The sequence below is a fragment of the Haliotis asinina genome, chromosome 7, assembly GCF_037392515.1.
Source record: "Haliotis asinina isolate JCU_RB_2024 chromosome 7, JCU_Hal_asi_v2, whole genome shotgun sequence".
Taxonomy (NCBI): domain Eukaryota; kingdom Metazoa; phylum Mollusca; class Gastropoda; order Lepetellida; family Haliotidae; genus Haliotis; species Haliotis asinina.
The window spans coordinates 54,715,229-54,732,645 of NC_090286.1; the positions used below are offsets into that span (position 1 = coordinate 54,715,229).

Sequence of the window (17,417 nt, forward strand, 5' to 3'; positions counted from 1 at the left end):
TGTGCACACATAGAAATATGGAAAACTACAAGTGAGTCAGCTTGACCTGAGATAGTATGCTACTCTACATATGCATGAATCCGGAGGTCAGTTGTCACAAACAGCTGGTCAGAGAATGCTGTCAATGTTGGGTTCGTGCGAAACATACATCGATGGATTCGTTACAGAACTTGCCCCGGAAAACAACTCTTAAAAAAACCCCAAATCCAATCATTTCATGTTTTAATTGTATCGTTTTTCCAGTCATAGTCTATCTAGTTTACTAACTTTTCAAGGTGAAATCAATTATTTTCACAGTCCGATTCACTGCTGCCTAAAAGTCCAAACAGGATACATTAATCCATCGGTAGCTAATTGTTCAAAGAAAGTTAGGACGTTGCTGACGATGTCTCGACACTGAGGCGTCAAACGGCGACCATGTCTATGCTGTTCTCCCATGCTGACAATCAGCTGACAAACCCCTTCACAAAGAAAGGCTCAGCCAGTTGTGACTGGTAGCGCAATGCGTTAGTATGCACTTGATCAGGTCAAGGTGAACAATATGAAGTCAAAGGAAATATGTACAAAAAATCGCTTTTTTTCCAGTTAAAGGACATCCTTCAACGGTCAAGTTTTATCCAGCAATAGTTATTAAGCACCTATAGCAACATGACATGTCACTTATTAAACAGGGACACAATCTGACCGATTGGTTGTGCAAGGGTTCTCGAGTCTTTCCGACTTTAAAGGTGTAATGGTTCTCTGAGATTTTGACCTGACATTGTGCAACGTGACCTGCAGTTGTGTCAGCTGGCAAACAGCATGCTCACAGTGTAATTTGATGTCTTGATGAGTAATAAGCACGTGTCCACACCCACAAAGAAATCGTCCTTTCAACATGCGTCTTCCATCGTAATTGCCTTTGATGGCTGTTATATCCGGAATGCTTCCTTTGCAGACGTAAAATTCTCAGTCTTGTCTGTAGACTTTTGAATGATTCTCTAGTTCTTTTGGGGAACTAAAGTGTACTACTTTTTGTATCTCATGTAACACTCTGGTATATTCCGCGTGAAGGTAATTTTAAATTACGTTTGCTGCAGATGAACCAGATGTTATAGACATGGAATCTATTGAGTATGACAAAATGATGGGTGTAGCGAGTCACTTGGGACCTGCTCTTTCCACTTTAAGACAACAAGCGTTTTTATCTCTTACAATGACAGCTATTATTTCCAAATGACTTTACCATCTAAATTCATATGAGTATTTGTTTACCTTAAATTTACTTCTTATTGCCAGTGACGAATCCGATCTATATCCAGTCCCTGATTGGAAACTATACCTGATGATCTTTACACATAATGATGAAATGATCAACGTGGTGACGGTCGAAAAAACGATAAGAAATTTGATTTTCAGTGAAGTTTACCTTTTGTGTTTGTCTGAAGATTTATGAGTGTCAGTCAGGTCTAAAAGGAAGAAGCTAAAGTCATTTATTGATGCTCAGATGGACTCAGTCGTATACATCAGTCGACGTAAAGATGACCAGACGAACACATAGAGAACATAGGGGCTTTTCATCGGACACTACAGAATGAGTTGAGCGATATTCCAATGGATGACTTTACTAAAATTGCATGTGAAAACACCTTACTTGCCGCCATTAAACTGGCAGAGTGTATTGTGACGGCAGCCCAGAGCTGTGGTATGACATTTAGTAATAACAGTGACATTGTCAGGAGTGCTGCAAGTGCTGCTTGGTTTCATAGGGACTGTGACAAACTAAAACGTGACAAATATGACTGTTTTTCTTGATAGATTTAGACTAACTGGCGATTTTGTACTTCTGACCTTGTTTCATACAGCAAGAGTCATATTTCGCGAATTATGTCGCCATAAAAAAAGACTTTATTATTCTAATGTCACTAGTGACATGCTATTGCAATGTAACTGTGCAAACACTAAATCGTTTTGGTCTTATGTAAAAAGTTTTAATAAGAACTGTATGTATGTGTCGCCTGCCATTAAATGCTCATCATGGGTTGTTCATTTGTAATTTGTTCTTAATATACACGATAACGTTGTTGACAACGAATTCATGACTTTTGTGAAAGAATATATTAAAATTTATCCAGTTAAGGGATAAATTCTCTTATCGACTTTGAGCTGCCAAATCTCTGATCTGTATGATTAAGGGGATATAAGTCTTATAGCTCTAGTTAATCAGTAGAAACTCGCGGTAGGACGTTAACGTCTTGTCGATGTAATGGGCAAGGGCAGATAACTCCAAGGTTCTTTCACTTAGCACATGGTACCAGCAAAAGAGTCAAGGCCAGGTGCAGTGAAATATTTAGGCAAATATAATTCAATTTTATAGTTACAATTTTATTCTGCTTTTGTGTTACAACTATGTATATATGTCCATGTGGGATTTAAATAGGCAAGATAGTTTGTGGATTCATTTATTTCAGCTTTTGAGTCTTCTGAAATTCTTCAAAGGCATTTAGAAGTTGGTGAGGTAATACAAGACACTATTATGGATGACAACTTCTTTAATTCTTTTAACACGACGTTTCAAGGCTAATTCTTGCCCCTTCGTCAGGTGGATGACGAAGGGGCAAGAATTAGCCTTGAAACGTCGAGTTAAAAGAATTAAAGAAGTTGTCATCCATAATAGTGTCTTGTATTGTGAGTCTTCATTGCCAGAGGCGTAGCACATGACATTTTTGTGGATCCCCCTGAATGGAGACATTTGATCTCTTATGAACATTGATTAAGAGGCATTGAATTGAAGGTGGTCAAGAAGGAATGTCACAAACTTCTGTGGTTGGTCTGGTGAGGTTATAATTACCATATATTTTGAACATGGAAGTTAATTCAAATTATTCTTTGCTGTTCGGTACAGTTTGTGTTGGCGGTATTCTCTCGGCAGATGCTCACAATACCTACTAGTTCTAGGCGGATTTCGGAAACGGCATTCAACACTGGATAACATGTTTACTTTGCAGAGTATTATTCAAAAGTATTTGTCGAAGTCTAGAGGTCGGTTTTATTGTTCATATGTAGATTTCCGTAAGGCTTTTGATTCTGTTAACAGAGATTTGTTGCATTATGTTCTATTATCTCACAATATTCACGAACGCATGTTTAATATTATAAGGGATATATACTCTAAGACAAGGGCCTGTGTTAAAGTGTCTCAGACGTCCGTTACTGATTGTTTTGTTCATTTAGTGGGGTTAGACAGGGTAGTATTTTAAGTCAATTGTTGTTCTCATTATTTGTACATCAGCTTCATGGTGAAATGGAGAGCTTAGATAGGGGTATCTTTCTGGGTCCAGAGTTTCTGGGGCTATATTTATTGTTGTACGCAGATGATTTATGTCTATTTTCAGTGTTATTGGTTTGCAGGGGAAGGTTAATTTGTTGATTAAATTTTGTCATACATGGGGACTGACTGTTAATTTTGACAAGACAGAAGTTACAGTGTTCAGAAATGGTGGTAAACTTCGGAAAAACGAAGCTTGGTTGTTTAAGGATCAGTGGTTGTAGATTTCAACCAATTATAATTACTTCGGTTTATTATTTTCCAGTAGGCTTTCACAGTCAAGGGCTGTCCAAAATGTTAATAAAACACACAATGCCTTATGTTCAATTAAACTTCTTACTTATGAACTTAAGAATATCTCTCCGGTAGTTACGTTCAAAATGTTTGATGTACAGATTAAACCAATCATATTATATGCTTCTGAAATTTGTGGGTATCAAAAATGGTCATCAGTTGAGCAATTCCATACTAGGTTTTGCAAGTTCGTTTTGGACCTGAATCATAGAGGTACTAATGTTGCTGTTTTAGCACAATGTGGTAGGAATTATATATATGTTGATTCTTTGTTTAATGTTATAAAATACTGGATAAGATTGCTTGAAATACCAGTGGATAGATATCCTAAGCAGTGCTATCTCATAATAATTTAGATAAAGTTTGTGGTAAAACCTGGGTTTATCATGTGAGCAATATTTTGGTTTCTTAGGGATTCGGTTTTGTGTGGGAGAATCAAGGAGCTGGATCTAAAGATCTGTTTTTATACAGTTTTAAGGAAAGGATAAGAAACTGCCATGCTCAATCAATTATGGTAAATATACACGTATGTATATTCAACATTACATTTCTGTGCTAAACTTAAACTGTTTCCTGCTGAAAAAGTTACCTTGTAAACATAAAATCAAAAGAAGCTTCATAGGACTCATGAAGCTGGTTTCATATTTTTGTGTGTACACAAGAGATCACAACAGCGCAGAACACACGTGTATTGCTTAGGCTGAATAAAAAAATGAATGTTTCTCGGGCACATTTTTTTCTAAAGTGACGAGGGCGGTAGGACTTTTAAAAAAATGTTAGAAAACAAAATGACGAGAGAGGAACACATTTTTATGTTTTTCTTCTCAGAAATGCAGCTTTGAAAGTTTAGCAGGTGTTAATGAATTGTAGACTCAGTCATACCCGTCCTCACAGAGACTCATTCTTATAGTGAACAAATGGATGATCGGGAAGCGGCAAAGTAAAAAATTATTTGTTTTTAAATGGCAATAAAATATTGTCACGCGCACAAAGAAAAGTGACAAACGGAGGCCCGAGACATTTTTATTATTTTTGATTATTTAGCCTCATACAGGTGAGCCTGTGGATTGGATGGCGTATTTGATAGCTGAATCAATGTATTAAACAAATATAGTGACGTGATGCAATCTATACTGTGGTCATTCTGAAATTAACGTGACTGTTGCAAGAGTTGGTTTAGTTTTATGCCGCACTCGGCAATATTCCAGGCATATGGCGGTGGTCTGCAAAATAATCAAATCTGGCCCAAACAATCCTGTGATCAACAGCAGGAGCATCGATATACGTATTTGGGGTACGGTGACGTGTCACTTAAGTAGGCAGGCCTGACTACCCGATCCTGTCAGTCGCCTTTAACGGCAAACATAAACTTCTGAAGACCAGTTTAAACCCGGATCTCCACAGGTGGCTAGCCACCCGAGTCACAATGAAACAGATTTATCAACGTGGAGAAACAACTCCTGCGTACGGACCATGTGTTGGCTTTATACCTTAGTGCCGAGCACGAGCACATCATCGGATGTGTAAGGTCTTTCCTGCTACATGTCCATCCGGGATTAAGTTATAATGGGGAAAGCAGTTCGAAGCTTATATCAATCAGTAATAAACAACGACGTCCTCAGGGCTGTGTGATAACTGGGGAAATCGGTTACAACCTTGCATTTATAAACAACGATATCCCTCAAGTTAGTGTCAAAAACCGAGCTAACAGTTCGAAGCTCGCGTCTTGCGCGTCAACAAATAATGACGATGTCCCTTTGGGTTTGTGATAAACTGTGATAACATTTCGAAGCTCACTTATGGCATTATGGGTTACCCATACTAACATTAAACACATTGTTTCAGTTAAAATGTCATAGACTCACCTGACAACTCATTGTTTCAGTTAAAATGTCATATGACTCATCTGACAACTTATTGTTTCGTTAAAATGTCATAGGACTCACCTGACAACACATTGTCTCAGTTAAAATATCATAGGACTCACCTGACAACTCATTGTTTCAGTTAAAATGTCGTAGGACTCATCTGACAACTCATTGTTTCAGTTAAAATGTCACAGGATTCATCTGACAACTCAATGTTTCAGTTAAAATATCATAGGACTCACCTGACAACTCATTGTTTCAGTTAAAATGTCATAGGATTCACCTGACAACTCATTGTTTCAGTTAAAATGTCATAGGACTCATCTGACAACTCATTGTTTCAGTTAAAATGTCACAGGATTCATCTGACAACTCAATGTTTCAGTTAAAATGTCATAGGACTCACCTGACAACTCATTGTTTCAGTTAAAATGTCATAGGACTCACCTGACAACTCATTGTTTCAGTTAAAATGTCATAGGACCCATCTGACAACTCATTGTTTCAGTTAAAATGTCACATGATTCATCTGACAACTCATTGTTTCAGTTAAAATGTCACATGATTCATCTGACAACTCATTGTTTCAAATTTAAGTGTTATAGGACTCATCTGACAATGATATTTTAGTCAGACTTTGCTATTCACAACCACTCTCGAGGAAACCAAGGGCAACCAATAAACACTGCATAAATGACCGTGCTGTTTCCAACAAGAACCAACTGAGGCGTACATGAAGGTGAATATGATCAATTCAGTTACGTTTTATTTCCTGGTAACGATATTGCCAAGTGTTTTCGGGTTTGTATTTGTGTCATTCTTTTAAAAAGCCCATCTCGTTGTAATCTAATTGGTAGAGGTTTGCTAACTGATAAATAGGTTCTTGTTTCCATTGGTTAAGTTCTCAAGTCAACTTGAGAGTGTTTGTTAAGTATAATAGATAATGGTGAAAAATTATATTCTTTTAATGAAGCTATTATCGATTAACAATGACAATAATTGTCAATATGACAATAATAATCAATGAAGAAGTTAACGAGACGTATTAGATGCAATTAATTGTAAATGCGTTAAATGACTGTATCGACATTAACGTGACTGCATATAAATTCTTTATGAAGCTATACTATTACAATCACTTCTCCATTGTTAGTAATAGCAACCTTCGTCAGCTACTCAAACATGGGCCTTTAAACAATTACAACTAAAGAAGTATGCGACTATAACGATAAAATCGTTATGGATACAGTGGAAACACATGGCAAACAAGAGTCATCAGACGATGACAAATTCTCACGGTCCAAAAACATATAAAAAAATATGATCTAATAGTTACTTAACGTTTAAATGGATTTTTCTAGGCTAATTCCAAATCGTTTCAATGGTAATCATGAAAAAATATAAATACCCCGAATCCGCAAACAGCAAATAAAATGCCAGAAATCTGTAAATAGCAAAAGGCATAACTTTAGTGTATAGTTCATATATTTACCAAGTTTTCTTGCAAAATAGTGAACGGTTTTTGAGTTATTCCCTTCCACTGATTTCCCCACCTGAACTTGACAGAATTGCCTCAACCGTTTCATGTTTAGACCTGTGGATACGATTTTGAGGGACAAACATCTGAACAAGGATGTACGCTAAAAGGGATGATTCCAAATTTCCAGTACATGTAATCAAGTTTCTTTTTATGTCGAGCACTTTTCCAATAGCTCCAGTCTTTGGTGTTTACATCTCACTACTTTTCAAGTACATTCTTTTTAATCAAGATTTAACGACATCACACCACAGTTGCTCCAAACAATCAATCTTACAACACTGGAGACCTCAGTGAAGTTTTTAAAAAGTTTTATGGTTGACAAATGGAGGAAATCTAAAAATTTGAAGCATCAGTAACAAAACCTTTGTCCGATGTAATTCCCTAATTTGATGTATTTCAGGTGAACAGTTCACTAGATGGTTATGACGGTTGGCACCGGTGAGCCAGGGTTGTCGGGTGTGTTTGATTATTTCAGTTTGTTTATAAAGCAACATTGTACAGCTGTTAAACTGTTGAAGCAAATATGTGTTTCTGATATAGTCACAATTGTATAATCGGATAATAATTCTCATGAATGTGGTTTTGTCGCTCATATTTTGATATATGTTGTGTAACTGTCTTAGAGTAGCCATTTATACCGACAACTCTTAACAATCCTCCCAAATACAAACGTGGGAAATGGATATCTTACAATTTAATGAAGATTTTTCCCCTGTTGTCATGGTTATATGTGAGGTATAAATGTTGGAATGTTTTCATGAAGGTGATTGCCAGAGCCTCTTCAAATACGAGACACAGAACTTATGGACACATGTAAACATTCTCCACTAAATCAAGTGACTGCATCATTTGCAGGCAAATATGAATCACACTATCATACGGATTATACGAGGTGCTCGGGAAAAGAGACCATCTCAGATATGTGCAGGTCTGTTGTTTTTTTTCGTGATCGAACATAAGCCTATCCACTCCACAAGAATTAACATGGAGTACTGCACTTTTACGGAGACTCCATGGACCAAAGTGGTCCGTAATTCAATATTTCGCCAGTGATGTTTAGTTGTGATTTAAACATTACATTTCCAACAAACGTACAATGTATTACAACCTGGTTGTATTAGGGACGATTCATGGACGATCCTTCAATGACATCGACTGGTAACATTTTTTTAAGGTCCCACAATTCTCAGACAAAATATGAGCTCTATACATCTTGGTGTGCCAAATGGTACTCATGGGTTTCGCCAAAGCCACCCGACTGTATTCCGGGTGTGAATGCACGTACCCTTCAAACTCACTTGAAGTAAATGCTCTGCTGTCCAGAGGCATTCTTTTTTGTGATGGAAATTATTTTGACAATCCTTGGATGGTGTTTTCCTACAGAATGTTTAAGGACCACATCACATAGCCGCAGCTCGACATTAAACAACAAATAGACAAATCAGAGAGCTCCTCTCAATGTAGTTCTAATTTCTAAGTGCAATATCGATTGCTACCAGAGCTACAAATTTCACCAGGGCTCCTTTCACAAAGCACTAAGGTGACCGTAAGTCACTAAGGTCACCTTAGTGCAATGTGCAATGTAAAGAATGGGAATTAAGGTTAATCTCAGTTACGGTTGCTTCGTGAAAGGACCCCCCGGAACGTATTAAACAGATCATAAGCACCATATTTATGAGGCATGCTGTTTTCATTACAAGCTTGCTACAACTGGTCAGCAATAGAGACGAAATTTTACAATACGATGTATTTAGGCGTTTTACAACTCCTATTGGTGGGGAAATACTTTCACCCCTGCAAAACGTACAATAATATGAATATGTACTGATGCTATGCGTCTAATCACCAGGGTACCAAATACCCCTTTACATCTGTACTTGTTGGCATCATAGTCACAGAGCAAAACGGTTCCAACTCACAGAGAACTGTGCTGCATTGTACAAGACCATAACACTGATACCACAATACATTGGCTGCATTTATTAATGAAAAATGAATGATTCTCACGCGGTTAAAACGTATGACTATCGTACTTTAACATCTGCTAATTAGGATATGGGTTGCTTTAATGAATCAGTCTTACTATTGATTCCAAATATTAAAAGCATTGACACAAATAGCAAGGGAGCCATTTTTTATTTTCAGCGAAATTGATTTCATCAGATAAGATAAAATGTTCTGAAGTGTAAATCTCTACAAAGGCAAAGGCATTTGCTGGATCAAGGTGGGGCACAGGGAGGAGGATGGGCTTCGTCATCAGTGACGGCTCACAACAGACACAGACATGAATTGCTCTACAAGTATGATGTACATCGTCTTGTTGTTTCTCATTGTTGAATACTTGAAGGTAACAGGTAAGCATAAACTGTGTTTGTATTCGCTAAAGTTCAAAAGCGTACCGCTAGTGAGAAATAAATGGGTTTTTGCATAGATAACATGATCTTTGTATCAACATCCAATTGGACGAATTCTGTTATTAAATGTACTACATGTAGCTATTTACATCCTGCCCCTCTATTTACATGATTCGGGTACCATAGCATACATCAACCAAGTCTTCCAATCAAATAAGCTCGGGCAATGAAATTATGTATACTGTAAAATAACAGATGTATTAAACACATTAATAACAGAATATTTTAATTCATAACCAAAAGTAAATAATATATAATTTAATAATATATAAAATAATATTTTATATATTGTATTGGGTTTTGTTCATCAACACGAACCTTCAAAACATCCATCTTCCTCAAAATATTTGCAATGTGGTAAAAAAAAGTTCGCTTGAGTGATACAGTCATCGAAATTCTAACTGAAAAGAAAATCGCAAAATGTTTTGGTTAATAATATCAAAGAGACCTCTGTGTAAATTGAACTATGTCATATATATGTTATGGATTAAAAATTAACGTGACAAAAGTTTTGCGAGTCCCCTTTAAACCAGCAAAATAGAACAGGCAGGTCTATGGTGTCCAGTAATATATTGAATGAAAGGCAAACCAGGCTACAATGAATGGCAGTACATAATTTTAATACAATTCCATATTGAGTCTCCAGTCTAACGTATTGGGTACAAATCTAAAAAACAAACTCAAGTCTTGATGTTATTGGTAAGCAGATGTTCTACTGCTTGACAAGTATTAGATGAGCCACTACCTGCCATGTGAGATAACTAACCTTGACCTTGTGGCGGGTGGTGCTAAGAGTACCACAGGACCTCCTTACCCTTTTGTATCTTGAAATGCAGCGTACTCCATTCCACGCCCAGTCTAACCTAACCGGAACTGGTTAATATTTAGCTTCGTGATTTACATTCTTCAGCTTCAAACTCCAGGCTCTGCAGCAAGCCAGTATGAAATCGTGCTAATAAGAAAATGTGGTTCCTGATAATTAGGGATAAAATGTGTTGTCAAGGAATGTTATTTTTTTTCATTCGTGTGGCAAATTTCAAGTTAACTGGTGTTTTTTATTACTAAATTGACCGTAGACGGGAAAATTATGTGCTGCGAGTAGTTACGTAAATTCGGGTACAAGATTTGCCCTGAGTATGATCCGTGTTTGCCCAGCAATCGCAATGTCGGCTTATAAGACGCATTCAATCAAGAACTGCGGGAGGAACGAACGAACGAATGTAAGATCTCCGAGAAAAAGAAATGCTAAGAACGTGATTACGTCTGTGGACAGCCATGAAGGGTCTAACAACCGTTCTACATCGTAACATGCTGGGGATTTTTCTACATCTTCTTTGACATTCAGAAAACATCTTTCTGCGCCAGGCAGCAATATGGTGCTGATCATCTCCCATTGTAGAAATGAGAATCGTCTGATTGCAAGGAATCCATTCTAATCTAACATACTGTATTAGACCTTACATGTACAGTCTGTAAGGCTTGCAGAAAAGAACATGGGTGTATTTATTGTATGGAGGAGGAATTAGTGTTGCAATCCATTTTAATTTCTTCACTCCTTATTTTACTGTAACAAGTGAATCTCATTACTTCAAAAGTGGCTAAATTGATCACAGGTTAATGACATTCAAAATAGTGACAAAAACGTTTTAAATTTTATTAAATTACAGAAAATAAAAAATATAAATAAACAGAAGTGTAACCGTTATTGTTGGTATTTTTGAGGGGAAGTTTTACCGATGTAACATTGAACATTAACTTCCTCCTCGCTGTCATTAGGAGGCTTTCCCATCATTAGTGCTATAAATGATCGCTACCTGAACTGATAGTTCTTTGAAATACGTAATGAAATACGTAACAATAAAAAAAGTATTGTAATTCAGTCGCCTGTTTAGGTTTAATTGCAGCGTGGTTTAAGGTAACAAACGTATCACTGTTTTGCACACTGAATTCTTTTTTCATGGATTTACATCGATTTATTGAAATGGGTTTTAGCATGAAGAAACAGTTTTGATTCTGAATGAAATTTGAAGGTGTATGTGTATGGGTTCGTGGTAATAATATTACCAGCTCAGTGTGTATTGTATTTGTGTTTTGATATACATGAGATTATATACCGAGTCAAAACAAGAAACTTTACATTCTTTCTTCACTGAGTGAGTTTAGTTTTACGCTGCACTCTGCAATATCCCAGCTATATGGCGGCAGTCTGTAAATAATCGAGTCTGGACCAGACAATCCAGTGGCCAACAACATGAGCATCGATTTGCGCAATTGGGAACCGATGACATGTGTCAACCAAGTTAGCGAGCCGGACCACCCGACTCGCGTTAGTCGCGTTAACGTTAGTCGCCTCTTACGACAAGCATAATCGCCTTTTATGGCTGAAGGCCTATTCTATCCCGGGACCTTCACGGGTCTGTCTTCGAAAACACGTGAACGCTTAAATGTCCTAACCAAACTGAAACTCCAGGTTCCCCCCGCGACTTGGGCGCACACTTCACATCTCTTGTGATATTTCTGACGTTTCTGAGGGTCATTCATATTTTTGTCTGTCTTAAAATTCTATCAGGGCTATGGCAGGAAGGTTACGCGGATGTTCAGTTCGAGAAATATTTAAAATGATTTTTATAGTATCTGTTTTTGGATTTAATGTAGCTGAAAATCTTATTATTCGGACTTAAGAAATAAATAGAGATTAATACACGAGCAAGTGTGTCATATCGTTTTTACGAAACAAGTGTCAGAATAAAAAACATATTATGGATTTTTCTGACACGAGTTTGGCAGTATGGCACACTTGCGACTGTGTTAATTTCTTTATTATCCATTTGTATATAACTGTATTACTAAACAGCTCCACGTAAAACGAAATCAGCTGTTGTCGCTTGACGTAAAGGTCAAAGTCGCGTAAGAATACAGTGATACGGCACTATGGACGTAAACTCACTGTGTAATGCTACTAAGAAAAGACATTATCGACTAGCCACTCTTGCACAAAGACAAAAAATACAAACACATTTTGAATTGAAATTTGATCTTTGTCAACTTAAGTAACTGTAAGAATTGTGTAGCTGGAAACATTGTTAATGCAAAGTTTTTCGTCGTCAGAAGAGTCACTGAGAGGAGAGCGAGCCACATGGCGACGGTGTGTAACGGCAGAGTTTCACTCACTGCCAAAGACTTGTCAATTTTGATGTGGAATGTCCCCCCGTTTATTGGACCTCAGAAGATAGAGTGAACAACATCACTAGACAAGGCTTTGCTTGTGTCTGTGTGCGACATGCATTGGGATTTATTTCGGACAAACTGCCGTTGAGCATGAAAACATGACAGGCTGATTTCCGGTCGAAGACAACAGATTTCCCACTTCCACAATGTTGTGCATCAGAAAGGCGTGATTAATTGTTCAGACTCTGTAATTTTTATATCCAGACACTTGCATGATTTGCGTTGAAGCTACGTTGTTGTCTTGCAACTTCTCAATCAAATGTTTGCGGGCATTGTGACGTGTGCTCCACTTGTCTTTGTGGAGACGAGTTTATTTATACCTTTTCTTGAAATATCATATCAATAAACACGGTGTGTGAAAAATTTGTATGTAACGTTTTGAATTTGATAGCATTTCATTGGTTTGTTCTCGTGGGAGCGAGTAAATTTATAGTAAAACGTTATGAATGAAAAAATTAGTTCCACATTCCAATGGGGTCATGGAGGTCATGGTCAGATAACTGACCAATGGAATTCGTTTGAGGGTTTATTACACGTGTGCAACATATGATTTTTATGTACTCGGTTATGTTTCACTGTATGGATAATAATATGGTTTAGACAATGTGCCGGATTGCAGAGCTGATGGGCACTGGGCACTGAAAATTGGAATAAAATAAGGACGCCATTAGCCAATATTACATCAATATCACGGTTTGGGAAACCGGAAATGAATTTAATTCATTGTATCTAAGTGAAGAATCGAACTCGGGACGAACAAATGAACAAAATAGCCACAAAGCCACACCACCGCCCCAATTTGGGAGAAATATTCATTATTTCCACAGGCAATGTGGTGATAGATGCCTGTAATCTCTGAAGTCATTGTATAATTTGCCTATTGTATCGTCAACCACAGAGTTTTTGATATGTACTTATTCAGAAATGCCTCCTATTTTTGACAGCACCCGTTCAGACAAACATAGCTCGAGGTAAACCTACCTTTCAATCCAGAGTGGCCCACAATGGTTACCCATTCTATGCCGTTGATGGTATAACGGGAGGACATTTCCATAGAGACCATTGTATGCATACACCTTATGGCAAGTCCTGGTGGATGGTCGACCTTCTCAGTGTCTACAACATATCTACAGTCACAATTTTCAAAAGAACAGATACTTGGTCAGGTAAGTTCTGCATATTTGAATACAGTACATTTGTGGAGCCCTTGCATTTGTAAAATTTACTGCTGAAGCATAAATCTGAAATTAATACAATCAACAGAATCATTATAAAATCATAAGACATTCCTGCCTACCATATCAGAAGCTTATGGTAGTGATTTACCGTTAAATACTGATCAGACGATCTTGAGACGTGCGTATACTCTACCCTATCTCACACCCAAAGACAAGCTAACTGTTCATCGAAAAATGTCGACCTTTTATGTCTGGATTTCCCGACATATGTGTCTGTTCATTATTGGAAAGTTAAAGAGTCTTGTCAGTTGAATCTGATTCACTTGTTGCTGTATCAGGTAAGTGAAACAGTAGCATTGACTACTTCACTATTATTGGATCACTGAATGCTACTGAGCATATATATTTAACAACTAAATGTATTCCGATTTGGTCAGGGGCGCTTATTGTGTGCAAATGAGACTATACTAAAACAATTAAGAAGAATTATTGCAAATGGAGCGTGCATTTAAGAGAATACTGCAATTTCTTGGTGTTCTAGGTCGGCTAGATCTTCTGAAGATAGAAGGCTTTGTGGGGCATCCTACCCTCTGTCCCGCATCCTCCCCGAGGGTCTGTGTCAGCCAGATGGGTTCTTTCACAGGATTGTCCAAGACTGCTGCTTGTGAACAGGAGGTCATGGCCAGATATGTTAATTTTTCTGCCGGTGACACGATCATGATGTGTGAGGTACTAGTGTTTGGAGAAGGTAAGATCTTCATAAACACATTTACCCTAAGCATGAACGTCTCTTGGGATAATTCGTGTATGTTACTATTGACTAGGTACACAAATGAAAACAAAGCAATTTTACGATGGCAGGGTACGATGGAGAGGCAAAGAAACGTCAATTATCACCATGGGAATATGACACTAAGATACGTTCTTATTTTTTGTAATGATACCGTTGGTAATAATATTCATTTAGCTTAAATGGTGGTCAAGCCACGAAAAAAGACCACTCTATATCTTGGGTGAGAATACATGTTATGTAATAAGACAGAGGCCCAACTTGTCCAGAACAGAATTTATCTTACCTCACACATAAAAGTCGCTTTCTGATTGGCTGAGCTAATCAATGTATCCCGCTTACAAGCGGATAACATTTTCCATGTTACAGGCTGGATATGCCGAACTGTGGGATATTCATTTGGTCCTCCGTGTTAGTAGTGTTTCGACTGCGGCCTAACTCTGGTACTCCTTATTATGATCCAATACTCGTGCTTCAATTGTTCCGTAAAGATAAATATGTTGTTCACAAGTTATTTAGTGGTCACGAGGGGAACATGGGCTGATGGATCCTCGATGTTTGTTAATGTTCCCTTAGCCCTTATAATACCCATTTAAGAATGTAGATTGGGCTATGCTGGACCAATGTCGTTCCAGGAGCTTTAAAATTAGACTTGACTCTAAGTCTTTGTATAGTTATTAACGCAACTAATGACACTTTCTATTGAATCTTAACAGACAGAATGCAACACAATCGCAAAACTGGTTCACAATAGCAGTCTACATAACATGATACATTCAGCTGTACAAGCACCTCCCACACAGTTACTGGCAGATATCAATCTTGTTCAAATGGTGACAGCATCCGCATGAATTCCGATATTTTATGTGAGAAAAATTGGTGGATATATCAGTTCATGGGGTATTTGAATTCCCTATAGGCACCACAATCAATGTGCGATAGATGTTGATACTTGCTCATGTTGACATCCATTTCCGTGTATCGTTCCAAAGGCTTAGTAAATATCCTGCACGTATTCATTCCAACTTATTTGCAGGCACGTGCTTTAAAAATGAGGTACAAATCGAAAACGGCCGAAAGCGAGACAGTCCTTCAACCATGCAAAGCAGTTTTGCTCCGAGTCGTATGGAGTGCAGCAACATCTGTTACAGACACAACTGCACGTTCTTCAACTACAACAGAGTAAACGGAGAATGTCAGACAGGAAGTGGCCTGGCAACTTCCGCTTCATCCTATGCTGCAGCTGAATGGGACTTGGGCACAATCTGCTGAAGGGCGGTTTTCCTGTAGAAATGTGGCTTTTCCACCTATCAAATCGTTCATGATGATAATCGAAATCATAGACTTAATTGATGTGATATGGACTGCTCTGTTTCATGATGGATTGTGACTGAGAGATGATCTTGATATGATTTTCAGACAAATGTGTCGTCCGATCAAATATGTATCACTAACATTTGTAGCATCCTAATTCCGACACATATTTCCACTGCAATACAGATATGAAGCTTGAAAACGGTATAAGTGTCTGTACCCCAAAACTGTTATTGTATAATAAAGAATTTGATCATCCATAAAGGCTTGTCATTCCTAATTTAAGATCACTGGTGTGGAGTATTTCGTCCCTGTCCTGTCTTCTTCGCGTACCTGATTCTTTTCGGTTTGTATATGTGCGCTTGGAAAGCTGACTCCGGGATATCTGGAAGAGATAACCTTGAAGGCAGTATTTGTTTCATCACATTTCGTTGGAAAGAATAATTTGATCATTTGTGTACCCTGTTCGGTCATTTTTCGAGACAGTGACATCTGCAGAGTCTTACTCCGTTAAAATGAGTGAATTATTTTCTCACAGCGGCAGTATTTCATCCATATCATGACTTGTAAATTCATAATAAATGCATAAATTTTAAAAACGAAGGACAGTAAAACCAACTAGGATATCAGTCTCAAGAAATAAAACTATCATACCTCCGAAACAGGATTTCAGATAAGGACAATGCAATATAGAAAAGGGCTAAGGATCGCCAACAACTGAAGGTAGATCACCACTTTGCATGCGTCATCTCTCGTCCCTTTCCGTAACCTCAAATAATACTTCCCCTCTTGATGGATGTTATTTGCGGGATCAGTCATAACACGCAAAATGATTGCGGTACTTTGCTAAAAAAAATCATGAAAAACATTGTCAGGCCTCGTTAGTTAGCACCTCGGTAATCAGATTCACGCTCGTTCAGAACGGACTCAAGTTGTAATCAATCTCGTTTACTATACATACACATCCACTGTAAATCCATTAATCCGATGCTCCAGTCTCCGACAGTGAAGATCAATATTGTTATCTGCAACCGATTAGCTAATTGGGTTTGGTTTTGCTTCATTAATCTGGTTGTAGATACCACTGGTGGGGAACATGGTTACAGTGAGAATGGAGTCTTTATGTGAGAGCTAGATTTATAAACCTCTTGAGATGATTTCTCTTTATCTTGTAGGTTCCTTCAAACATGATGAAAACCTCGAATGCATCTTAGTTGGAAGAAGTCCTAGGGACTTCTACATGAAAACCCGGGTACTTGGTAATTACCTCTAATACTTTAAGTATAATCTTTTACCAAGTCCCTGGGTCTTCCTTGACGTACAAAGTACAGGTATACACTCTTAACGAATGCAATCAAAAACAAGAATCATCAGAAGATGACATATCCCCCCGGCCCCCACGTTTGAAAGGACAAATAATCTGAGAGTTACTCATTGTTTTTTTAGACTAAGTTTCAATTGTTTCCATGGAATTCATGGAAATT

General features: G+C 37.8%; 1 protein-coding gene across 1 annotated transcript; it reads left to right on the forward strand.

Moving 5' to 3' along the window:
- The first annotated feature begins 9,253 nt into the window (after positions 1-9,253).
- LOC137291659 (fucolectin-like) lies at positions 9,254-16,191 on the forward strand. Its single transcript, XM_067823085.1, has 4 exons — positions 9,254-9,363; positions 13,596-13,817; positions 14,371-14,577; positions 15,656-16,191. The coding sequence occupies exons 1-4, from the start codon at positions 9,294-9,296 to the stop codon at positions 15,889-15,891; spliced, it is 735 nt and encodes a 244-aa protein (XP_067679186.1). The 5' UTR covers positions 9,254-9,293; the 3' UTR covers positions 15,892-16,191.
- Positions 16,192-17,417: the final 1,226 nt, after the last annotated feature.